This window comes from Coregonus clupeaformis, chromosome 26 (genome assembly GCF_020615455.1).
Source record: "Coregonus clupeaformis isolate EN_2021a chromosome 26, ASM2061545v1, whole genome shotgun sequence".
Classification (NCBI taxonomy): Eukaryota; Metazoa; Chordata; class Actinopteri; order Salmoniformes; family Salmonidae; genus Coregonus; species Coregonus clupeaformis.
Window position 1 is genome coordinate 20,171,414 of NC_059217.1, and position 26,134 is coordinate 20,197,547.

General features: G+C 43.8%; 2 protein-coding genes across 7 annotated transcripts; both read left to right on the plus strand.

The window, feature by feature from the left end:
• Window positions 1-213: 213 nt before the first annotated feature.
• LOC121540315 (perilipin-3) lies at window positions 214-9,325 on the plus strand. Of its 2 annotated transcripts, XM_041849091.2 has the most exons (8): window positions 214-298; window positions 4,261-4,355; window positions 4,652-4,847; window positions 4,951-5,030; window positions 7,244-7,574; window positions 7,806-8,167; window positions 8,274-8,489; window positions 8,672-9,325. In XM_041849091.2, exons 2-8 carry the CDS (start codon window positions 4,284-4,286, stop codon window positions 8,807-8,809), a joined length of 1,395 nt encoding a protein of 464 aa, XP_041705025.1. In that variant the 5' UTR covers window positions 214-298; window positions 4,261-4,283; the 3' UTR covers window positions 8,810-9,325. The 2 variants fall into 2 exon arrangements, with proteins under 2 accessions (XP_041705025.1, XP_045063699.1); XM_045207764.1 differs by lacking the exon at window positions 214-298 and having other exon boundaries at window positions 2,393-4,355.
• Window positions 9,326-9,545: 220 nt separating this feature from the next.
• LOC121540317 (AN1-type zinc finger protein 5) lies at window positions 9,546-19,396 on the plus strand. 5 transcript variants are annotated; one of them, XM_041849093.2, is made up of 6 exons: window positions 9,588-9,831; window positions 11,326-11,519; window positions 11,798-11,912; window positions 12,096-12,217; window positions 12,419-12,526; window positions 15,748-19,396. In XM_041849093.2, the coding sequence occupies exons 1-6, from the start codon at window positions 9,653-9,655 to the stop codon at window positions 15,894-15,896; spliced, it is 867 nt and encodes a 288-aa protein (XP_041705027.2). In that variant the 5' UTR covers window positions 9,588-9,652; the 3' UTR covers window positions 15,897-19,396. The 5 variants fall into 5 exon arrangements, with proteins under 5 accessions (XP_045063700.1, XP_041705028.1, XP_041705027.2 ...); XM_041849092.2 differs by having other exon boundaries at window positions 9,672-9,831; window positions 11,326-11,528; XM_041849095.2 differs by lacking the exon at window positions 9,588-9,831 and adding an exon at window positions 9,956-10,284 and having other exon boundaries at window positions 11,326-11,528.
• The last annotated feature ends 6,738 nt before the right edge of the window (window positions 19,397-26,134 follow it).

Sequence of the window (26,134 nt, forward strand, 5' to 3'; positions counted from 1 at the left end):
GGTACTGTACATTCACAGACATTATAGACAAATGGCTGTGGATATTCAAAATATATTACCATCATACAGGCACAAGTATTGATATCATAATTGTTAGCCTACATTGTTTCATATAACCTAACAACATTCATTGGCTACTGTGATTGGTTAACTTTCAGGGACATTTTCACAACCCCCGCCCTTGCTAAACCTATCATGTGTTGCAATTGTGCTGTCAAGAGGGCTTGGTAAGGACACAGCTAGCTAGGTTTAACTTCGAAGCCAGTTAAAAGGAGGACAGGAGCATACGATCAGTGAGGTCAGTGAATAAAATTACAACCTGTAGCTACAAACTTATATTTAAAAATGCATGACAAGGGCTACAACGTGTGATAACATAAAGATAACAACTTGTAACCTGCTATCTTGCTTGCCTGGGGACCAGACGTTGAATCTCTAAATGCATGTCTACATAATTTGAAGACATCGCCAAATTTCGTGACTGCTAGCTTGCTTACTTTCTAACAAACTCTACTGTAATATTAGATGTCTGCCTACGTGCCTATTTAGATATATGCCTGTTTCGATAGAAGTTAATCAAGTTACATGACTCGAGTTATCACCCAAAGACGCTGTTAATATTATTACAGTACTAGGAGAATTCCTCTTGTGGGGTAAAGTTCAGCTGAACCATGGCCAGATCTTTCAAAACAGCAGAAAATGTTCAAATGGCCACTCAATGCAGACTTCTTATTATTTGCTTCTTGGTAAAATAGTATTTTTCATATTTTCTCTTGGCATAACTGTACATGATGTGTCTAGATCTGGAATTGGAATGTTGTAGGCTGCTGGGACCATTCACGTCTATGGCTGGGACCTTTATATATATGAGCAATGGCTGGAACCCAAGTCTTTCTTCATACAGTCAGTCAGCGTTTCACTGCTTGCATACCAACGTGCTGGCCATCTAGGCCTGCCCTACTAGCTGCAGGGGTCACAGAACAAGTGCTTTTTGATAGTAGATTGAACACTCACCCGGATGTGGTTGTCACAAGGTGTAGGCCTTCAATGAAAAATAATGTCAATTTTCCCCTCCAACTGTTTGGTATTTTTAGTCGCAAAGCTTGTCGCAGTCATTAAAATATATTGTTCTACTATTATATTTGTCTTTATCTGTTGCTTGTTATCAGATATGAGGGACACAGACTTTGCTCCAGTGGTGTCACAGTGCAAGTGAAGATCTCACTGTCGATCAGTTCCGTTCTAAACAAGTATGCCTACAGTTAGTCTGTTTGTTGTATTTCCAGCTATGTTTGTCCTGTAGTTTATAGCTTCAGTCGTGACCTTGACCCAGCAGCACTGAGCTGTATTATCATACCAAGCTAGTCTCCTCTCTCCCCCATTCATGTTACCTTCACTAAGAATGAGAGAAGAGTAGGCCTACACACACACACACAGTGACAAAAAACATACTAATCAAGGTTTAGATGCTTAATATACGTATTAATGTATTAATACTGACCAAGTATTACGAATATAAGAAACACAGTTAAATGTGATATCAGTTCAATGGGAGTCTATCACATCAGTCAACCAGAGCGTGAGTTGGAGTCTGAGGCAGGCAGGAGGCCCATGTTTTTGGCCAGCTCCATCACCCATGGAATGGCAGTAAGCCTCTCCAGGATGTTATCAGCGTAGACCAACTCCTCAGTGGTTTTCACACGCTGCCTGCTGGTAGGTGGCTCAGCTGTGCTGTCCTCACCCTCAGCATGGTCAAGTCCAGACTGGGCCTTCCTCTTCCTCAGCTGCATCAGTATGCGTATGTAGAACTCTCACCTGGTTCCACCTCTCCTGATCAGACAGCTGCTGGTAGTAGTGCATTCACCTCTGCCAGTATTCCTTCTGGGTGTAGTTGCCCATTAATTCAATTGACCTACCTTGTTTGGGAAAGACTTTAGAAATGTTCATGCAAACAGTGCATCATGACTGAATTGCGCATCGCAAATAGCCTACTAACCAAGACTACTGACCAAACTTTTTCAATACCTGGTTTGCATACCCATTGTTGCCTTAGTTAGCGTTTACTGGTAGATATAAGTTGAAACATCTTTCCTACCTACCAGCTACCGATGTCATTCTTCTGTGAGCTGCTCCATGCGACAACCAGTTGAGAAATGTGCGCTCTTGCTGCCTGCATTCCACTGAAACTAGGCTATGTGTGCTGCGAGCATGTGAATATATTTCACGTGCTTTGCGATTGTATAGGCTACTTTGTGCATGATTTCTCTATTGTACTACAGCGGGGACTGTGAAGAGAGAAAAACACACACAGGCACAGACACACATACACATATTAACACGCAATCTACAAACACGTACACATGGATGTTGTATTGTAAATATGTGATAGTGGAGGAGTGTCCTGAGGGAATACACTAAATGTATTGGGTAAAGTGTTATGAAATGTAATGTAATATTTGAAATTGTGGATATAACTGCCTTGGTGTTGCTGGACCCCAGGAAGAGTAGCTGCTGCCTTGGCAGCAGCTAATGGGGATGCTTAATAAATACATAAATACATCATTAATAAGTCGTATACCTCCACTACACTAATTCGATACGCAACAGTAGGGATTAAGAAGTAAGTATAGGCAATGCCCACTGAAAAACAAAGTGGGTATAGGGCGTATACCTGCGTATAGCCTCCACTACACCACTGGCCCTTTGTGTTTGACAAAAAGTGCACTCCGACCTACATGAGTGCGCTGGAATTACAGTTGCTGTCCTTTCAGCATTACGAGCCTGTCACACACTGAAGGCCCAATAGGCTTGACACTGTGCAAACATGTCTATAACAGATATAAATACTGTTACAATTTCCCCCTATCTCCCCTAACTAATAGTAAGCCTGCAAATTTCCAACAATTTCCCCCACTCTTCCCTACCTGCTAGTCAAGGAAATTCGGACAAAGTTTGAGGATATTTTTCAACGAAAGTAAAGGACAGTAAAGTAGGAATCCCAGATTTCAATAGGTGATATGATATTAATATTTCAAGAAAGGAGTGTATATATTTGGCCTGGGGAAGCGGTTTTATGCGCTGACTGAATGGAAGCTGATAATTCTGAGTTTTTTTACTCCGCTGGTCTTGGCTGGTCTCGGGAAGAAATTACAATTCCTCACTGTCCAAGACCGAGTAAAAATGTATCTGACACCGAGACCAGACTCGAGACCTACAACACTGGGGCAAATCAAATCTGACATTTTAAAGTGGAAATTACAAACTTTAGAAGCCTTTTTAAACCTTGAATACACTATAAGTGTGCATTTAGTGTGCAGAAAAATTATCAGCAACAAAAGTGACCAAATTAAGATCCTTCATCTGTACCTTTTTTGACATGGAATATTGAGCAGTACACAAAAATAAGCTATGTCCCTGTCCTCTGTGGAGGAATAAAATGTTCTTACCACTAGATAGAAAATAGTTTGTCTTGCAGAAAGATCTCCCTGTTCCATCAATGGTATAGACTGATCAACTTCCTAAATATAGAAGCTCATTTTTGTAGCAGAAAGGCCTTCAATTTGTTGCCACCAACCAAAGCTGAATTCAGGATCAACTTTGGCACATTCTTGGCCCAAACATTCTACCAAAGTTGCTATGTTCAATTGTTGTCATCCAATTTTAAAATGGAATAACAATCACATTCAGAATCACCATGACATAATGAACAAAGTTCTGCAGGATTTTCATGTTCAATTGTGATGTCATCAAATAAAAATGTTTGCCAAAATTGTTCAGAATCTACATATAATTGGAGAATGTTCAAACTGCCACATCTTTATTATAACAACAAACATCACAATGATGGCCTACATTACTTTGGTCTGCAGTGAGATGGGCCAGGGCCCAGATAGACAGGTAGCAGAGGAACAATACTGTTTGTTTGTAATACAAGCAATTACTGTATCTGCCTCCATCATAATGATATTAATATTTTGGCTGTGGGAGACATAATTGGAAACCACAAGACTTCAGTCATCCTTGCTCAATCCATCTTCTGTCCAGTGATGTGAATCATTCTACAATTCTGCCCTATCCATTTCCATCTTGGCTGTATCCTGTTGTTTGACAAATGAAGCAAACAAGCCTGGGTTGTCTTCTAACAGATAGATGGAGGGACAGCTAAATAAATCCCCTCACTGCTGTTTAGCTGGATAATACATTTCTGTCTTCTGAAGCAAGTAAAAGTTCTGTCTCATAAACCAAGTAATTTAATGTCAGAAATTAAAGAAAGATCCTGCACAATGGCAGACAGCGGGAAGACTGATGAGCCCAGTGCAGCAGCCACAGCCCAGCCAGCTAATGGAGACCAGCAGGTGAGGAGCACCATCACTTGGACAGTAGTTTACTCTACAACACACAGCTCTCATGAAGGGTCTGGTGCACTGATAACTTTGAAACCAGCATTCAATATTTCACAGAGAATAGGCACTCAAAGTTGATTAATTAGAAATATGCAAGCACTCCTCAATTGTAATATGCACACAAACACTCAGTGTGCAGAGTTGAGTTATCAGTACAAAGCAAACAAAACATGAAATTGGCAACACAATGGCTGTTTCCTCTCTCCTAACCCTTGCAAAATTATAACCATTGTGTGTTTTGTTCCCAGAGTGTTGTGTCCCGTGTGGGTAGCATCCCCCTGGTGAGCTCTGCATGTGGTGTAGTGTCCAACGCCTACAGCAGCACTAAGGACAGCGTTCCCCTTCTGAAGGGGGTCATGAATGCTGCCGAGAGCGGGGTGCGCACCCTGGGGGCAGCCGCCACCACCGGCTCCAAGCCACTCCTGGACAGACTGGAGCCACAGAGTGAGTTCTGATGCATAGTGACCACAGACAGACATAACATTTTATTTTTTTATTATTTTAGTGGATCACTTTTTGTTAGGAGTTGATTCATAATTTGTTGCAGTTTCTGTGGTGAATCAATATGCCATGATGGGACTGGACAAGGTGGAAAAACTGAAAATCCTCCAGCAGCCAGCTGACAAGGTGAGACTTTCCAAATCTAGTGTTTACTAGTCAACAACGCTTCCTCATGCATCCAATTTGACTAAAGTCCCCAAGAAAAGACTGGTAAACTACTTGATATCTCATCCCTCACTCACTCATCTTCGCTTGCTCCTTGGAGCATAGCGCCTCGACATATGGATCTCCATGCCGTCCTATTCTGGGCCAGGTCCCAGGTTGATGTGGTTTTGTGTCCCAGGTTGAGTAGGTCGACCTCCAGCTGGTCGGACCACCTGGCTCTCGGTCTTCCTCTTGGGCATGGCCAGTTGGGGGATGGCTCCTTGAGGATGAGGGCGGGCTCCAGAGGTGAGTTTGATCTGGCCAAGTGACCACAAACAGTCGGAGTCGGGAGGCTCTGACCAGGGAGGAGACAGGGGGTTGGTCCGTCTTTCGCCGTATTGTGGAGTTCGGGATGTGGTCGTGCCATGTGATGCACAGTATGCGGCGGAGGCATTTGCAGTCAAAGGCGTCCAGACGATGTGTGAGGTCCAGGTTTCCAGATGTTGTCTAGGCTGGCCATGGTTGAGGCTTCCCATGGTTGTCGCCGTTGCTCCTGCAGATATATAATACCTCATATACACTGCTCAAAAGAATAAAGGGAACACTTAAACAACACAATGTAACTCCAAGTCAATCACACTTCTGTGAAATCAAACTGTCCACTTAGGAAGCAACACTAATTGACAATACATTTCACATGCTGTTGTGCAAATGGAATAGACAACAGGTGGAAATTATAGGCAATTAGCAAGACACCCCCAATAAAGAAGTGGTTCTGCAGGTGGTGACCACAGACCACTTCTCAGTTCCTATGCTTCCTGGCTGATGTTTTGGTCACTTTTGAATGCTGGCGGTGCTTTCACTCTAGTGGTAGCATGAGACGGAGTCTACAACCCACACAAGTGGCTCAGGTAGTGCAGCTCATCCAGGATGGCACATCAATGCGAGCTGTGGCAAGAAGGTTTGCTGTGTCTGTCAGCGTAGTGTCCAGAGCATGGAGGCGCTACCAGGAGACAGGCCAGTACATCAGGAGACGTGGAGGAGGCCGTAGGAGGGCAACAACCCAGCAGCAGGTCTGCTACCTCCGCCTTTGTGCAAGGAGGAGCAGGAGGAGCACTGCCAGAGCCCTGCAAAATGACCTCCAGCAGGCCACAAATGTGCATGTGTCTGCTCAAACGGTCAGAAACCTACTCCATGAGGGTGGTATGAGGGCCCGACGTCCACAGGTGGGGGTTGTGCTTACAGCCCAACACCATGCAGGATGTTTGGCATTTGCCGGAGAACACCAAGATTGGCAAATTCGCCACTGGCACCCTGTGCTCTTCACAGATGAAAGCAGGTTCACACTGAGCACATGTGACAGAGTCTGGAGACGCCGTGGAGAACGTTCTGCTGCCTGCAACATCCTCCAGCATGACCGGTTTGGCGGTGGGTCAGTCATGGTGTGGGGTGGCATTTCTTTGGGGGGCCGCACAGCCCTCCATGTGCTCGCCAGAGGTAGCCTGACTGCCATTAGGTACCGAGATGAGATCCTCAGACCCCTTGTGAGACCATATGCTGGTGCGGTTGGCCCTGGGTTCCTCCTAATGCAAGACAATGCTAAACCTCATGTGGCTGGAGTGTGTCAGCAGTTCCTGTAAGAGGAAGGCATTGATGCTATGGACTGGCCCGCCTGTCCCCAGACCTGAATCCAATTGAGCACATCTGGGACATCATGTCTCGCTCCATCCACCAACGCCACGTTGCACCACAGACTGTCCAGGAGTTGGTGGATGCTTTAGTCCAGGTCTGGGAGGAGATCCCTCAGGAGACCATCCGCCACCTCATCAGGAGCATGCCCAGGCGTTGTAGGGAGGTCATACAGGCACGTGGAGGCCACACACACTACTGAGCCTCATTTTGACTTGTTTTAAGGACATTACATCAAAGTTGGATCAGCCTGTAGTGTGGTTTTCCACTTTAATTTTGAGGGTGACTCCAAATCCAGACCTCCATGGGTTGATACATTTGATTTCCATTGATAATTTTTGTGTGATTTTGTTGTCAGCACATTCAACTATGTAAAGAAAAAAGTATTTAATAAGATTATTTCATTCATTCAGATCTAGGATGTGTCGTTTAAGTGTTCCCTTTATTTTTTTGAGCAGTGTATTTATAACAGCTTTTTAATGAGCTGTATATTTTCTCTCCCTCAGCTGGTTTTAGACACAATGGGCATGATGTACCAGTCTGTGAGCGGGGCAAAGGAGGCCATGACTGGGGCTGTATTTGGGGCAAAGGAGTCGATGACTGGGGCTGTGACCGGGGCCAAGGAAACCATGGCTGGGGCCAAGGAGACCATGACTGGGGCTATGATGGCTGCAGTGTTTGGTGGTGTGGAGATGACCCAAGCAGCAGCCAGTGGATGGTTCAGCTCATTCATGGGGACCAGTGTGGGCCAGATGGTCAGCAGTGGGGTGGGCCTGGCCCTCAGCCACTCTGAGAACTTGGTGGACCAGATCCTGCCTCTCAGCGACAGAGAGCTGGGTCAGTATGAATGAGAAAATGAACTAGTAACCTCTGAATGGACTGTACTGAAATGGAATTGAACCAATCCCTAGTGTGGTTGCTGCTGAGTCAGGTCTAGAGCTGAAAGATGGTGTGATCATTTAATTTATGTGTAGATATGTGTATGTAGACAGGGCGGCACAAAAATCAATAGCTCTGATCTCAGACTGAATTATCGTTTATAGATAATCTTAATTTTTTCCTGTTTAGCTGCTTTGGCTGAGCCTGCAACAGGGGAGGTGGCTACTGCACCAGTGGTGGGCTCTAGCCCATCTAGCCCCAGCTACTTTGTCCGTCTTGGCAAGCTGTCCTCCAAGGTGCAGGAGCGGGCCCTGGAGCAGTCCCTGGTGAGAGCCCGGCGCGCCAGAGACACCACATATGCCACCATAACCCAGATCACCAGCACCCTGGACCTGCTGGAGAACGCCCGCTCCACCCTGGCTGCTGCCAACCACCAGCTGGGAGGGGCACCAGAGCAGCTGCTGCAGCACTGGAAGGAGTGGCAGGAGAAACAGCCTAAAGATGGACAAGTAGATGGCGGGATGATGGATGGTCCCAAAGACCAGACTGCGGTAGGGAGTCTCGAATTAGTCTGTTTTGTCAAAGTAGTCATATGAATGAATGTACTTGGGGAACTTTATAAACAGCTAAACGTAAATGCCATTGTTTGTGTTGCAGTTGGAGTGGCGAACCCTCTCGATGGTGCGTGGTCTCAGTGACCAGTTGCGGTCTGCCTGCTCTGGTGTGGTGTCCAGCGCCCAGGGCCTGCCCAGTGTGGTCCAGGACCAGCTGGCAAATGCACAGAAAGCAGCTGAAGAACTGCACTCCTCCCTGGGCAACACTAGCACCCTCACACCCCCCCTCCTGGAGCAGACCCGTCATCATCTAACACAGGTAAACCAAACTCTCTGTTGCTCCAGTTTTCCTGTGTGTATTCATTATGAATACACACTGCTGGTTTCTCATGATTTATTCATAGTTTTAATATTTCAACCAACACATTGCATGTACATCATCATAACAGATAATTATGAATCACTCTGAGGTTATTTGTGTTGATTGACACATTTTCACAGGTGCGACATTCTCTGGATGGCGTCATGGAGTATCTGCTCAATAACACTCCTCTCAACTGGCTGGTGGGACCCTTTGCACCCCAGCTCACTGAGAAGGGGGAGGACAGGCAGGCCGTGGATAAGGGCCGTCAGACCTAGGCTTGGTTGGACCGACAGGTTGGAGTAGATTACTTCAAAAAGGCTTGCGCTTTTCGTCTACTTTCATGTTGCTGACATGGTTTGTACATTTTTTTGTACAGTGCAGTAAATTATGCGCTTTCTAAGCACTTACTGCACACACTTGTGAGTCTATAAATTATGCTGATGATAACATGGTACATACATACAAAAATCACAATACTGTGTTGTATATTCTCCAGAAGGGGATGACCACTAAAACAGCCATATTTGTGCTGTAGATCACACTCCAATCTGTGAATGTTAAGGAACCATTTAAAACAAACTGTAATTTTGTTTTTCTGTAACACTAACTGTATGAAATGCAATATAAACCCCATGTGACTGAAATGTAATCCTCAAAAATATACAAAAAGGGGTCATGACAAATTGGTGTGTGACATTTATGTGCTCTCCTCTGTATGTATAAGCTCCAGAAGGGTCTCTTGCTGTTGTTCTTGATTGCGAATACAGTCAATAAAGTAATGTTGGCTCTCCTCCTGGGCTTCTAGTCCATTATATTTGCTATTTCAGCTTTTTATGTGATACAGGATTTCATTCACCTGCATCTTTCACTCATTATTAGTTCATACTGCGTAGTGAATATTTAGAATTGGTTATGTTGTCTCCAATCCAAGTACTTTGCTGTCCTTTTTTGTTATTCCAATTAACTCACAAACATGTTTTCCAAAACCTGTAACTTATAACACTGTTGTAGTAGGGAGCTGATATTGACAGCAATGCTCAATGTCACAGTACTCATTAGCAGGCATTTTTGAATATAATTATATCACCCCATTTTTACAATGTTATTGTATTTGGCAAATGAAATGGGGACATTATGCATGTGAGAAAATAATGAATTGTTGCTTAGAATTACGTCACGGTCGTTTCGAATGTCGGGAGCTAGCGCTGGTTAGGAGGCCGCGCGCACAGAAGGGACCGATTACTTGTATTTTCTGGAGACTACGGTCGTCTACACCCCTCTGCACTTCGTATTTCAGGTACTGCTTTGCAATAATAATAATAAATAATAAAAGGTTTCGCTAATGTAAACCGATTAAATCCGTTTAGGACGCGTTCCCGCTGACTACTAGCTAGCGTACCGTTAGCGCTTCATGCTAGCCAGAGAACATCGTACTGCCAGCTACAACACAACAGCTAACGTTCGTTTTTAGCCACTTGTGCGGAAACAAAGTCGTGTTACATTTTAAGTGTAATTCGTCTGACTAATATCATTAGCCAGATAAACTAGTGCATTTTTACTTTCAGGACATGAAAAATATGACGTCGCCGCCTGTCCTTGTTTTCAATGAATTAGCTAGCTATCTAACTGTTACTGTAGCTAACTAAACTAGCCAGTCTCTAGCTAGCCTAACGCTATTTGCTTTTGAGCCGAGGACGCAATTGTTTTTGACTGCGGACAAACAAGACCTGGGTTGATGATCAGCAGTAACGTTAGTTACTAATTTAACTAGTTAACCAGACAGCTAGTTTGCCTATTATTGTCAGTCTATGGCAAGAAGTCTAACGACGTTAACGTTAGTCGGCAAGGGAATGCCGTCGTCATTTTAGTGTTTGTTCTTTGATTTCAAGTTTGCTTGTCCGAACAAAACATTCAACTATGATGGCGCTGTAATTTAATTTAGGCTATCCTGGTAGCCTTGGCAGAGTTAGTATTTCTTGGTTTGTCGAGATGGCACAAACTCTTTTGTTTTCAGCGCTAGGTAGCTAGTTTTTGTTTGTTGTGACACAGGCACCGTCTGACAGTTTATGATATGTCTGTTGTCCTTGCTGTAAAACAAGCAGTACCAACGTGTTCATGGAAAATGACCCCAAATGTATTGGTGACTAATGATATTTACATTGAACATTTTTAGTTATTTAGCAGACGTTCTTATCCAGAGCTACTTACAGTAAGTAGTGAGTGCATACAAATTCCTACTTTTTTGTACTGGTCCCCCGTGGGAATCGAACCCACAATCCTGGCGTTGCAAGCGCCATGCTCTACCAACTGAGCCACACGGGATTCTGTGTCATTTCCAGCCAGGTGCCTCTCTAATAGAGTATTGCGATTTGTAACTGCTGGTTTTCCTATTGTCAGTGTTATCTGACCATTCAAATGAAGTAAACAAGTTGTTGTTGTGGTTTGAAAGCTACGGGTGTCAAATTCGAAGCCTAATTTGACAGAATAAAAGTATAGCCTCTGGATTGGGTAGCCTCCATGCTAGTAACAATAAACAGTATTTGTACTGTATTGTAACTAACAAAATAGATCACTCATCACCGGTACTAGACAGATTAAATCTGTCCAAGATCATCTCTAATAAACTAAACCAATTATCAATCATTCACACTTACTCCTAGCAAAACCACTAACACTTTCAGAACTGCTCTCCTGCTCCAATGCCGGTCTCCAAGCTCTTTTAGCTCTTTTGTAGAAATGTTCATGTAAACAATGGCCGCAAGTTTGACTAACTCTTCAACCCCATTTTCAGGAATATCCTCTCCCATCCCCCTTACCCCCCCTTATCAGAGAGCATGGCTCAGGAGACCAATCAGACGCAAGTGCCAATGCTTTGCACTATGGGCTGCGGTTTCTATGGTAATCCCCGCACCAACGGTATGTGCTCTGTCTGCTACAAGGAACACCTACAGAGACAACAGGGAGGGGGCCGTTCCAGCCCCCCAGGTGAGAAAGGTAGGGAGAGGGACTCAAAAGGAGGGTGGGGAGCTGCTAAAAGGGGCTGGAGAAGGAGGTAGCAATCGCTGCTAAACCCTTGGCATTATAAAGCAAGAGAGTGATTTATCAGTTTGTGAAACACAACACTTTTTTTCATTTGTTAATTGGACCCATGTAGGTAATCAATAGCAAGTGGCATATGATTCAATATAGGTACAATGTCATTCATGGTCAACTGGGGGGGGTTGTTCAGTTGTGTCCTATATAAACGTGTGGTTTATCCACAGGCTCGGCAGCTTCATCGCCAGTGGGGTCCCCGGGAGCAGCTGGTGTGTCAGTGGAGACCACAACGTTGGAACCCAGCACGGAAGGGGTCACTCCGCCCGAGGAAAGGACATCCAGGTATGCTGACATAAAATCAGCTTGTCTCTGCAAACAAACACACAGACTGCTAAATGGAATCCATTACATTGACAGTAAGCTGTTGCTCAAGAGGCTTTTGTTTATCATAGTTTTTTGGAGTTCCGTAGTATATTGGATTATGGTTTCAGTTGTTCACCTCATTATTGGTCTGTGTGTCTCCAGTCCCAACTCCCCCAGCCCAGTAACCCAGCAGATGACAGCCATGAGCATCTCCCAGGATACTGGAGCCACTGACTCAGACCGGGCTGATGAGGAAGAGGACGAGGGGACATCCAAAAACACTGGTTAGAACAACAGGAAAAAATGATTGAGACTTTCTTGGTTTCCAAACTGTTTTCCAGTAGCAGTCATCAGCAGTATATGGCATGGCTCCTGTCTTGTCTTGTAATACATAACCTACACTGCAGCCACCCGAGGGTACACTTCAACAGTAATATATGGGTAGCTCTGTTTGTGAGGTTCAGTTAGATATTGTATTTTAACAGGGCCAGTGGGGGAGGCAGCCCAGGCCTCGTCTGAGGGTGATCAGACCCCTGACAAAAATAAGAAGAAGAACCGATGCTTCACCTGCCGGAAGAAAGTGGGCCTGACTGGTAAGACAGAAGATAGGGTGTCCAAACAGAAACGCATCTTTTGACCAATGGGTAAAATAATATGGTAATTTTGTAGATACTCCTCTAAGAAAACCAATGGTCCAAACCTTATCTCTCATAATCCGTTCAAAAGTTATTGGAGTTTTTACCCTTGTAGGATGGTCAAAATTAGGGTGACTAAATCAATGGAGGCCAGAGGAAAAAAGTGGCCAAAAACCAGGAAAATAGTATTGCATCAGCAAGGCTGGATGCTGTGTGAGAATTAAGGCTAACTGACAGGCTCACTGTTGAACTCGTCATCTTTCTTCTCCAATCCGGAGGACATAAAACAATATAGAGGTAAGAGAGATATCGATTTTGAGACATGACATGTAGTATTTTCATATTATAGTATACGTGTTTTCATATTAATGCGACATTTCATTTTTTCCTAAGATTTTTCCTAAAAACAAGTGTATCTTTGAAATGTCAATGGAACACTGAGCGTACTGCAAGCTTTGTATTTTTTAAAGACTTTTACATTAAATTCAGCTTGTGTCAAGCTAATTTTGCTTTTTGCAACCCGCGGAAACAACTTTGACCACCAGAACATGTAAAATCCTCAAGTTGCTGTGAGAAAGCGTCACTGCTCTGTCAACAGAGCTTGGTACTTATAATCGGATGTATTAGGTTACGAATTCCGACTTTTTGGATATAATGTTAATAATATGTTAGAGAAAGGACCCCACTGAACGATTCAGGACATGAAGAATCATATTTGTCCTGGTAAAATTTATTTTATAACATAAGGAAGTGACATTTCATCACCAAAGCGAGTTTTCAACCATTCTGGGCAGTGAGTGGACACCCTACAGAAGAAGGTTTCAGGGCCACAGCACACACATGGCAGGTGGCTGCTGAGTTCAAAGGGTTTATGGGGCATTGAGCTCGAGTGCAAAGCAGTTCTTTTCTGGGTTAGCTTTTAGGTAGGTGTTTGAGATACAGTCTAGAATCTTTACCCCTGGGGAAATTGAAGCACGCAGGGCTTAGTAGTTAGTTCAGATACATACAGTACCAGTCAAAAGTTTATACACAACTACTCATTCAAGGGTTTTTCTTAATTTTTACTATTTTCTACATTGTATAATAATAGTGAAGACATCAAAACTATGAAATAACACATGGAATCATGTAGTAACCAAAAAAAGTGTTAAACAAATCATTCTTAAAAGTAGCCACCCTTTGCCTTGATGACAGCTTTGCACACGCTTGGCATTCTCTCAACCAGCTTCATGAGGAATGATTTTCCAACAGTCTTTAAGGAGTTCCAACATATGCTGATTACTTGTTGGCTGCTTTTCCTTCACTGCGGTCCAACTCATCCCAAACCATCTCAATTGGCTTGAGGTCGGGTGATAGTGGAGGCCAGGTCATCTGATGCAGCACTCCATCACTCTCCTTGGTCAAATAGCCTTTACACTGCCTGGAGGTGTGTTTTGGGTCATTGCCCTGTTGAAAAACAAATGATAGTCCCACTAAGCGCAAACCAGATGGGATGGGGTATCGCTGCAGAATGCTGTGGTAGCCATGCTGGTTAAGTGTGCCTTGAATTCAAAATAAATCACAGACAGTTTCACCAGCAAAGCACCCCCATACAATCACACCTCCTCCTCCATGCTTCACGGTGGGAACCACACATGCGGAGATCATCCGTTCACCTACTCTGCGTCTCTGAAAGACAAGGCGGTTGGAACCAAAAATCTCACATTTGCACTCATCAGACCAAAGGACAGATTTCCACTGGTCTAATGTCCATTGCTCGTGTTTGTTGGCCCAAGCAAGTCTCTTCTTTTTATTGGTGTCCTTTAGTAGTGGTTGCTTTGCAGCAATTCGACCATGAAGACCTGATTCACGCAGTCTCCTCTGAACAGTTGATGTTGAGATGTGTCTGTTACTTGAACTCTGTGAAGCATTTATTTGGGCTGTAATCTGTGGTGCAGTTAACTCTAATGAACTTATCCTCTGCAGCAGAGGTAACTCTGGGTCTTCCTTTCCTGTGGCGGTTCTCATGAGAGCCAGTTTCATCATAGCGCTTGATGGTTTTTGCAACTGCACTTGAAGAAACTTTCAACGTTCTTGAAATGTTCTGGATTGACTGACCTTCATGGCTTAAAGTAATGATGGACTGTTGTTTCTCTTTGCTTATTTGAGCTGTTCTTGCCATAATATGGACTTGGTCTTATACCAAATAGGGCTATCTTCTGTATACCACCCCTACCATGTCACAACACAAGTGATTGGCTCAAACGCATTAAGAAGGAAATAAATTCAACAAATTAACTTTTAACAAGGCACACCTGTGAATTGAAATGCATTCCAGGTGACTACCTCATGAAGCTGGTTGAGAGAATGCCAAGAGTGTGCAAAGGGTGGCTACTTTGAAGAATCTCAAATACAAAATATATTTTGATTTGTTTAACACTTTTTTGGTTATTACATAATTCCATATGTGTTATTTCATAGTTTTGATGTCTTCACTATTATTCTACAATGTAGAAAATAGTAAAAATAAAGAAAAACCCTTGACTGAGTAGGTGTCCAAACTTTTGACTGGTACTGAATAAAAAATTAAAAATAAACTCACTGATGTTACTGCTCTCATGCAGTGCTGATTTGATGCTTTCTCAATGGTATGCTTTTAAAAAATGTAAATACATTCCGAAATCTGCTACACAAACTAAATTATATCTTATTTTCAATAGACAGGATTGATCTCCGCCTATTTGAACGTCAGAACATAATATTTATTACACACAGTGCAAAAATAGCACAGAGACCTCGTGACTGAATGTTAACATGATAACTAAATCTTTGTTACATTCTTTTCAATATTTGCACATATTTATTTAATAGTTCCTATTCCAAATGTAGACTACAGCTTGTTGTATGAAGGTAGTCCACCTATCACATTGCTGTTGGTGTAGAGAGCAACATACTGCAGGGTATTGGTGCATTTCACAGTCCACAGCATTTCACAGTGTACTGCTGGCTTGCACTCTACTGTGGTGTTGGCCTGCTTCACAACAATCTCTTGGAAGAGCCTTGTGCTCACCACCCTCTAAGAAAGCACACTGTTACTACACATCTCAGGTTTCCATCTTGGTCCAGTTGGTTGGAACTGACCTTGGAGACTGAGACGTAGATATGGTTGGATGTTAACTTTGTCCATCTCCTCACTCTAGGCTTTGACTGTCGCTGTGGTAACCTGTTCTGCGCCATTCACCGCTACTCTGACAAACATGACTGTCCTTACGACTACCGAGGTGCCGCCGCAGCCCGCATACGCAAGGAGAACCCCATCGTGGTGGCTGAGAAGATCCAGAAGTTATGAGGACTAAGTAGAAAAGTCCCTGACGTGCAAATTTGGAACAATGGCAGCATGGAATAATACCAGATAAAATGGCTTCATTTGTTCATGGTAGGATAAGGTGGGTGGGGTGGCAGCGTCATAGCCCCTGTCCAGCCGCTCCCTTTGTTGACATCTCCCTCTCTCTCCCTAGAGTGACTGCTTGAGTGTGAATGTGCGTGTGAATGCCCATGTGGTGAGATGGTCTGTGTGCTTGTGTGTGTGTAGTTTGCTTGAGAGTCAGGGAGAGTGCAGTAGGGTTAGGTGGGCATTTGTCTGCATTTGTCTGCTGTGGGGAGGGAAGACATTTTTACCCTTTTTATTGTTAACTTGGGGGGACTTATTTTTATATTACCCCTGCGAGGTAGTTCAAATGAGACAAAAGTAACCTGTTTAAGAGCATGCCACAGCTCGGATAAGGACATTGGGAGGTCAAGTTAAGATCCATACTTGGATTTCCTGTGTGTAGCAGCAAGATCTTTTGAGGGCTTCAGATTAATTTACTCCCAGAGAAAAATCCTTGTCCAGTTTCTGTCAAATTGGCCTTTTATTTTAATGTTTCCCTCTGACCCTTGGGTGAATAGTTCACAACATGTCAAACTCCCAAGTCTCTGCATTCAAGAACGTTTTCTCTTTGATATATTGACTTATCATACTGATGTTGGGTGCATGAACAGTTAGTTATTGGAGTGGGTGGGGCAGGGCTGGGGTTATCGAGATAGCCTTGACATAACTGAGTGATTGAGTTCTGTTATTTTCCCCTTTCTTTCTGTTTTAATGAGTGAATGACATCAGAAGATCTATATTAATATATTGTAGTTAGCTTGAATTGTGTGATTTCATTCTATTTATTTATTTTAATCATTTGGTTGGTTTGTACTGGAGGATTGGCAGCATGTGTCCGCAAATCATTTGATTTGTACTTAACCTTTCAATTCTATTTAAGTATTTCCATCTGATTATGTAACCATTTGAAAAATACAAGTTCTGATATGTGATGGAGTAGAGTGGACAGAAAATGTCCATTATTTTGGAATCAAAGCACAACAAATAGTGTCAACTGCAGAGCACAAGACATTGAATGTGCAAATTAACCTACTCCGTTTTCTTCAGCATCCGGGTCTTTATAGTTTAGTTGGAACTCTGCAGGTTTGCTACAGAGAATAAAGCATATTCTTCCCATGCAGGCAGGCATAATGTAGTGTTCTCCTTGAACACCTGCTTCTGTTCCATAGAGCTTACACAATAAGCATCCTTGTCCTTAACCACCATCGGACCACTGACATATGCTGAATGATAACTGAACTGGTTGGCAATTAATCTCCATGGTGAGACACCTCTATTCTCAGCTGAAGTGAATTACTTCAGAATGACAGTGGTGTGCTTTATGGTCTGCTCCCAAATGAGTCCTTTTTCGAAGAAGCTTCTAGCTAACTACTTCCAGCAAGATCAAAATGTGCATGCATGTGCAGTCAGATGAATAACTGTTGAAAAACAAGCAAGAATGTTAAGACACACAGCATTAGCACAATGCAACGCGTTACTGGAACCTTGACTGGCTGAGGTTCAAGTTAACGGGACTCTACTGTGTTTTCAATTGTAAATACCATGTGGCTACTATTCATGTAGTATAATCTTATGTAGAATGTCGCCAGATAATAGGTGGGGAGAAAAAGATCAAAATATTAGTATGTGTGTATAACAGTGCTTTTCATAACTACCCTAAAAGAAGTACTGTGGCACTGCTTGGTTTTCCTTTTATTTTGTTTCTCACAAGTAAATCCTGTGTCTTCAAACAGGGTGTATAATTTAGTCAAAGGGCTAAAATCACACTGGATGACATATTTATCCTTGACAGTGTCATGCTAGGTTGCTTTCCAGTTCCTTTTGACTGCCCACAGAGTCAGTGACTCAACTCTACAGACAGTCAAACACAACCCTTCTATGTCCAAAGTACTGCTACTAACTGGCTCACTCCTCAGCAAGGGCCTTGGTGTCCCTGTGGTTGTTTTCAGGATTGGTCACACTAGTTCAGTTCAAAACAATTTGTGGAAGTTTTGCATTGTTGAATCAAAGGTGAATCAAACATTTATTTACAATTCATGCTTTTTCATGAAGCTGGTTCATAACATAGCGGATGTCATTGAAAAAGATGATTGTGTGGAAAAAGCAGATACTGAAAAACAACAAGTGTAACACCTGGCAAAACAACAAGGAGAAAGTCTGAAATGAATGAGATCTCTTTATATAAACAGGCAATAACCTAGACTTAATTTAGTTGGACCTGTGATTGGCGCGTTAGCCTGGGTAGTATTGCTAGTTAAAGAATGTGTTAGTGAAGGGCGGGTCGCAGTGGCTCAGAGCCTTGGCATGCAAACGCCAAGGCTGCCTAGCCCGGAGCTCAAAGCCCCTGTGACCAGATGCGTCCTCGGGGTTATCATTTGGAATCAGACACTCTTGGATCTTTGGGTTCATACTGTTTAAAGTATCTGAGTGGAGATGGTGCGGTGCCTGTGATACCGTGTAAGAAGAGCGCCTGAGAAGAAGTGTGTGTGTGTATGATGAGCTAGGCTGTCTGTGAGTTGAAAAACCTACTTTGCTGTAGGTTTATTCCCCATGGTGATGTTTCGGTTTTAAGGGCATGCAGTAAACTGACTTTTAAAATGGGGCAGAGATGTGTGGCCTCGAGTGTACCCTGTTCTAGGGCAAGGGAACGGCGTCTGCTTGTCCTTCAGTTTGGCTGACTGTCGTCTTTGCAATTGTGATGTTTCACAGGTTGATAGTTCCCTTGACTGCTCAGACTACCCTAGCATTTAAAAAGGTGAGCAATTTTAATGTTACCAACAGGGTTGATGGGGTCATGCTTATCAAGCTATTTTTGTATCTGGAATTGACAACACTGAGCCTCCCTTGTGGGGCCCACTGGGCAGCCCACAGCTTGTTTTAGGCTTAATAAGATCTGTTGAATCACTGTAATTGTATGTAAGTGGATCAACTAAACCGGATCAGGATCAGTGATTTGATGTTACCAAAACATCCACTGCAATTTAAATCTGTTGCACTTTTGCAATGTCATGAAGTTTGTCTTTAGCATACCTTAACATAATCATTGTCCTCATCTTGCGGCCATTACTACAAAGCTTTTGATCTGTGTTGAGTAACCAGCTAATGGGTGACCAAATCTAGCAATATTCTCTCAATGTGTTACAGCAGAACTGAGTTCCAATAAAATACAGTGAAGTGCTTGATTCATTCCACTGATGTATGAAAAATGATGGAACTGACAATAATTGAGTTCCAGAATGTTACAAGTTGTAGATCTCTCCTGCAGGAAATTGCAAAAGTGCAGTCAAGTCCTTTGGCACACCAGTCCCCCAGAAACACCACCAGATATATTTTTATTTTTGTTCTTTTAAAATGTAGGGTTGTATGATGTGTAAGAGTAAGTTTAAAACAATAAAATCACAAAGTTTATTTTAAATTTACACTGTCTTTTGTATTTATTTGTACAGCTGAGGGTAAGCAGGACAGATATGGTAAAGCAGGGTTCATGGGTCCGGACTTTCCTCTTGAGACCGGTTTATCCTATAAAAAGCCTAACATTCCACCACTACCTCCCAACACCTGGAGTACATTCAATGGACAACACTTGTTATTGCTGTAGCCTATTGTTGTACAGATGTACCTTAACACAATGCTTTGTACTGCTGTGTTTCTCCGACTCTGCAAAACGCTTAAGAGACAAATGGGTGTACACAATGTCACCAAATGTTCAGCTGGAATGTTTGCTGGCTCTAACAGGAATTTACCATGAGGGCCGCCATACCCCACTGAGTGTGTAACACACCTAGACTGAGGCAGCCATGTCCATGTGTGCAGTAGCTGTGTATATCCATGCCACAGAGCCCTGCCCACTGCCACATCAGCAGCCATTCACTACTCTTGGTTGGATTTGAGCAACAAAGTAGGTGTTAATCTACCTCAGATGTGACTTCTGTTTTGTAAATGGCACACTCAACAATTAATGGTGATGGTATACCTCACCTTTCACCTATTTTATGTGTTGAGTAAGTTGTGTTTACTACATATACTCATCCAGATGCAGCGCTCCTAGTGGCCGGGGACTTTAATGCAGGGAAATTTAAATCCGTTCTACCTAATTTCTACCAGCATGTTAAATGTGCAACCAGAGGAAAAAAAACTCTGGACCACCTTTACTCCACACACAGAGACGCATACAAAGCTCTCCCTCGCCCTCCATTTGGCAAATCTGACCATAACTCTATCCTCCTGATTCCTGCTTATAAGCAAAAACTAAAGCAGGAAGCACCAGTGACTCGGTTAATAAAAAAGTGGTCAGATGACGCAGATGCTAAGCTACAGGACTGTTTTGCTAGCACAGACTGGAACATGTTCCGGGATTCTTCAGACAGCATTGAGGAGTACACCACATCAGTCACTGGCTTCATCAATAAGTGCATCGATGATGTCGTCCCCACAGTGACCGTACGTACATACCCCAACCAGAAGCAAAGGATTACAGGAAACATCCGCACTGAGCTAAAGGGTAGAGCTGCCGCTTTCAAGGAGCGGGACTCTAACCCGGACGCTTATAAGAAATCCTGCTATGCCCTCCGACGAACCATCAAACAGGCAAAGAGTCAATACAGGACTAAGATTGAATCGTACTACACTGGCTCTGACGCTCGTCGGATGTGGCAGGGCTTGAAAACTATTACAGACTACAAAGGGAAGCACAGCCGCGAGCTGCCCAGTGACACAAGCCTACCAGACGAGCTAAACCACTTTATACTCGCTTCGAGGCAAGCAACACTGAAGCATGCATGAGAGCACCAGCTGTTCCGGATGACTATGTGATCACGCTCTCCGTAGCCGATGTGAGTAAGACTTTTAAGCAGGTCAACATTCACAAGGCCGCAGGGCCAGACGGATTACCAGGACGTGTACTCCGAGCATGTGCTGACCAACTGGCAAGTGTCTTCACTGACATTTTCAACATGTCCCTGACTGTGTCTGTAATACCAACATGTTTCAAGCAGACCACCATAGTCCCCGTGCCCAAGGACTCTAAGATAACCTGCCTAAATGACTACCGACCCGTAGCACTGACGTCTGTAGCCATGAAGTGCTTTGAAAGGCTGGTCATGGCTCACATCAACAGCATTATCCCAGAAACCCTAGACCCACTCCAATTTGCAGACCGCCCCAACAGATCCACAGATGATGCAATCTCTATTGCACTCCACACTGCCCTTTCCCACCTGGACAAGAGGAACACCTACGTGAGAATGCTATTCATTGACTACAGCTCAGCATTCAACACCATAGTGCCCTCTAAGCTCATCACTAAGCTAAGGATCCTGGGACTAAACACCTCCCTCTGCAACTGGATCCTGGACTTCCTGACGGGCCGCCCCCAGGTGGTAAGGGTAGGTAACAACACATCTGCCACACTGATCCTCAACACGGGGGCCCCTCAGGGGTGCGTGCTCAGTCCCTTCCTGTACTCCCTGATCACCCATGACTGCATGGCCAGGCACGACTCCAACACCATCATTAAGTTTGCCGACGACACAACAGTGGTAGGCCTCTCCCTCAACGTGACCAAGACAAAGGAGATGATTGTGGACTACAGGAAAAAAAAGGGGACTGAGCACGCCCCCATTCTCATCGACAGGGCTGTAGTGGAACAGGTTGAGAGCTTCAAGTTCCTTGGTGTCCACATCACCAACGAACGATCATGGTCCAAACACACCAAGACAGTCGTGAAGAGGGCACGACAAAGCCTATTCCCCCTCAGGAGACTGAAAAGATTTGGTATGGGTCCTCAGATCCTCAAAAAATTATACAGCTGCACCATCGAGAGCATCCTGACTGGTTGCATCACCGCCTGGTATGGCAACTGCTTGGCCTCTGACCGCAAGGCACTACAGAGGGTAGTGCGTACGGCCCAGTACATCACTGGGGCCAAGCTTCCTGCCATCCAGGACCTCTATACCAGGCGGTGTCAGAGGAAGGCCCTCAAAATTGTCAAAGACTCCAGCCACCCTAGTCATAGACTGTTCTCTCTGCTACCTCACGGCAAGCGGTACCGGAGTGCCAAGTCTAGGTCCAAAAGACTTCTCAACAGCTTCTACCCCCAAGCCATAAGACTCCTGAACAGCTAATCATGGCTACCCGGACTATTTGCACTGCCCCCCACCCCATCCTTTTACGCTGCTGCTACTCTGTTAATTATTTATGCATAGTCACTTTAACTCTACCCACATGTACATATTACTTAAACTACCTCAACTAGCCGGTGCCCCCGCACATTGACTCTGCACCGGTACCCCCCTGTATATATAGCCTCCCTACTGTTATTTTATTTTACTTCTGCTCTTTTTTTCTCAACACTTTTTTTGTTGTTGTTTTATTTTTACTTTTTTTGTTAAAAAGAAATGCACTGTTGGTTAAGGGCTGTAAGTAAGCATTTCACTGTAATGTCTGCACCTGTTGTATTCGGCACATGTGGCCAATAAAATTTGATTTGATTTGATTTATTAGGTACACAACCATGTTCACGAAAATGGATCGCTCCTACAGTCACATGGCTTGTTATATAAAGCAGGCAGACAGGCATCGAAGCATTCAGTTACTGTTTGTTGAACGTTAGAATGGGCAAAACGAGTGACCTAAGAGACTTTCAGTGTGGTATGATCGTTGGTGTCAGGCGCGCCGGATCCAGTATCTCAGAAATGGCCGCCCTCCTGGGCTTTTCACGCATGACAGTGTCTAGGGTTTATGAGAATGGTGCGACAAACAAAAACCATCCAGTCAGTGGCAGTCCTGTGTGTGAAAACCCCTCGTTGATGAGAGAGGTCAAAGGTGAATAGCAAGAATCGTGCAAGCTAACAGGCAGGCCACAAACAGACAAATAACGGCGCAGTGGTATGCAGAACGACATCTCAGAACGGACAACTCTTCGATCCTTGTCGCGGATGGGCTACTGCAGAAGATGGCCACACTGGGTTCCACTCCTATCCGCTAAAAACAAGAAGAAGCGGCTTCAGTGGGCACGCGATCACCAACACTGGACAATTGAGGAGTGGAAAAACATTTCCTGGAACATGACAGCGAGTTCAGTTTACTAGAGTGGCCTGCGCAGTCCCCAGACCTCAACCCAATAGAGCATCTTTGGGATGAGATGGAACGGGCTGTTCGCAGCATGAATATATCGCTGTCCAATCTGCAGCAACTGTGTGATGCCATTACGTTAGCATGGACCAACATCCCTGTGGAACATTTCCGACACTTTGTAGAATTCCCCAAAGAATTCAGGCTGTTCTGGGGGCAAAGTGGGGTCCAACCCGGTACGAGATGGGTGTACCTTATAAACTGTCTGGTGAGTGACAAAGCTACTAACTACTATGTCCTGGAAGAGGTCCATGCAACAAACAAAAATTTGGCTGACACCTATTTTCCAGAGGTGGGACCAAATCACTATTATTCGAGTAACAAGCAAGTCACAAGGTCTGAGTCTAAATTCGTGTCCCAAGTAGAATGGGTCAAGTCTCCAGTCAAGTCCAAGTCGTACATTCTAAGAGCAAGTCCAGTCAAGACAAGTTTTTTAAAAGTCAAGTCTTAAGTAAAATAAAAAAATTAAAATGCTATACATGCAATGACTTGTTCAACTACAAATATTTGTTGAGGCTACCAGACAGCCCTTTTCATTATTTTGTCTAACACATTTTGATATGTAAGAATTAAGTTTAACAACAAATTCCAAATGCAAGCTTCATAAGTAAAATGATCAATTTCAAAGACCAGTAGCTTGGCCTATGCTAGTAATCGTTGATTGATGCGCCATTGCTGGTGAGTTTGTGTAACAGTGTTATTACCGTCCCTCTCCTCGCCGCTACCTCGCTACCTGGGCTTGAACCAGGGACCCTCAGCACACATCGACCACAGTCACCCTCAGAGCACCGTTACCCATCGCTCCACAAAAGTCGCGATCGTTGCAGTGCAAGGCAAACAACTACTTCAAGGTCTCAGAGCGAGTGACGTCACCGATTGAAACGCCTCTAGCGCCCACCGCTAACTAGCTAGCCATTTCACACCGGTTACACTTGCAAAGTAACCAGTTAATATTGTCACCAAACATTATTTGGAGCTAGATATTTATTTATGGCTATCTTCTCTCCCTACAATTTGACGTTTGCGCTGCACCCGATCCTATAGCTGTTCAGCAAATCACCAATCTGTTTGCTAGCTCAGTGGTTCTCAAACCTTTTGACCCGCGACCCCCAAAAAGCAGTGGTTCAAAGCTCGCGACCCCCCACGCACCCACATGCGCGCGCACAATCGCTGCGCAAATGTAGTCTGTCATTACAGCCATATCAATCAATCAATCATATGTATTTATAAAACCATTTTTACATCAGCAGATGTCATAAAGTGCTTATACACAAACCCAGCCTAAATAAATGGCAATGCATTTTCAAAACGCAAGATACAGAAATAAACTGCATTTTACACCCGCATTTGTATCTGAAAGTAATTCATGTTAGCAGCCAATATTAACGACGGATATTGTTGATGATCACAAGTTTACTGGAGAACGGAGACCAAGTAGAGACTTTCGGACAAGGTGGATAATTGTATAATATGAGGCAGTTTATTCAGAGGTAAAGATATCTGTAAATAGCGTGCACGGACCCGTTCGTCAACCTCGTAGGGAGATATCTGAGAGAGCGAGCCCCTAAACATTGTGTGCTGACATTTTATACAATAAAATAAAGTAGGTTGATTCTAGTAGTTCTGATCTTCTGATTGGTCCTGATGAGTTGGTCGAGGTCACCTCCATTGCATTGGCTCTGAGTCGGGTTCTCTGTCTTCAGATGTTCAGCCTAAGAGAAGGGGGGTTTTTGTGTGTGTGTGTGCTTAACAATGATGATGTGTGTGTGTGTGTGTGTGCGTGTGTGTATGTGTGTGTATGCCCTCAGAGCAATAACTCGTGAGTTGGGAGAACTGAGAGACCTATGGCGTGGGTGTTGTCCATAGCCACCTGCTGATAAGGCCGACAAGATAGAAGTCTTTGTGCATTGTATTAAATACAAAGGCCCAACACAAGATGGGTCGTGCACAAGATTTTAGACAGACCAAGCTATAACATTATATATTTACTACGACAAATCCCTCTCTTCACGTCTCCCCAGAGACGTGACCAAGTAACAGTAAAGAAGGAAAACTTAAGACGTGACACAAGCTAACAGTGTAATTGGCAAAATAGGGAAAACTTTATCAGAAGATAAAGTTTTACATTCCCCCCTCTTCACGTCTCACAAGAGACGTGACATAAAGCTTAAATGCTGCAATTTGGCAAAATAGGGAAAACTTTATCAGAAGATAAAGTTTTAATTCCCCCTCTTCACGTCTCACAAGAGACGTGACACAAGCTTAAAGCTGCAATTGGCAAAATAGGGAAAACTTTATCAGAAGATAAAGTTTTACATTCCCCCTCTTCACGTCTCACAAGAGACGTGACAAAAAGCTTAAATGCTATTCATCATCCAGATATCCTTGGTCAGCATCGTCAATAGCAAGCAAAGGAAACATCTGACCGTTATCTGCAGGATGTGGATCAATAGCGGTGGTTATAATCCTGGTTGTCAGCGTCCGTATGCATGGAATGCAACAGCATCCACAAAGCACTAGAATTGCAGCAAAAACAGAGATGGATACAAGTATAGAAGAAACTAGCGTTTTATATTTACCAAACGCATCCATCCAAGAGTCCCACATTGAAGTATCCACCCCTGAGTGGCTCTTCATTTTGCCATTAAGAGTTCGTAACCCTTCCAGGGCGACAGTCAAGCTGCCATCTGTGGCTGTATTGTTGGGAATAAAGGTACAACATTGTTCACCAAACATAGCACATACTCCTCCTTTTTTTTTTTTTTTCATGTCGACAGCAATACGATTTTGGAAAGCCATGAGAGAGGTCGCAGCCAACTGGCCATGTACCGCCTCAAAACCTTGTTGTGTCCAATTGCCTAATTTTTGAACATTAAAATGGACATAATTGATTCTGTCAACATTTTTATTAATCGTGCACCACCAGCAAAATGAAGATTCAAAACCTGCGGCTACTTGGTCAATCAATTTATACTCATCTGGTACCCCCCTAGGGACCCCAATTGCATCAATGTAGGTTGGGTCCC

Bases quoted from the DNA above. Each gene is read 5' to 3' on its own strand.
- LOC121540315 (XM_045207764.1), top strand. From the start codon at position 4,254: ATGTCAGAAATTAAAGAAAGATCCTGCACAATGGCAGACAGCGGGAAG. The intron at 5,031-7,243 runs GTGAGACTTTCC...TCTCTCCCTCAG, and splicing joins TCCAGCAGCCAGCTGACAAG to CTGGTTTTAGACACAATGGG. The intron at 8,168-8,273 runs GTAGGGAGTCTC...TTTGTGTTGCAG, and splicing joins GTCCCAAAGACCAGACTGCG to TTGGAGTGGCGAACCCTCTC.
- LOC121540317 (XM_041849093.2), top strand. From the start codon at position 9,653: ATGAAATGGGGACATTATGCATGTGAGAAAATAATGAATTGTTGCTTA. The intron at 11,520-11,797 runs GTGAGAAAGGTA...GTTTATCCACAG, and splicing joins GGGCCGTTCCAGCCCCCCAG to GCTCGGCAGCTTCATCGCCA. The intron at 11,913-12,095 runs GTATGCTGACAT...GTGTGTCTCCAG, and splicing joins CCCGAGGAAAGGACATCCAG to TCCCAACTCCCCCAGCCCAG.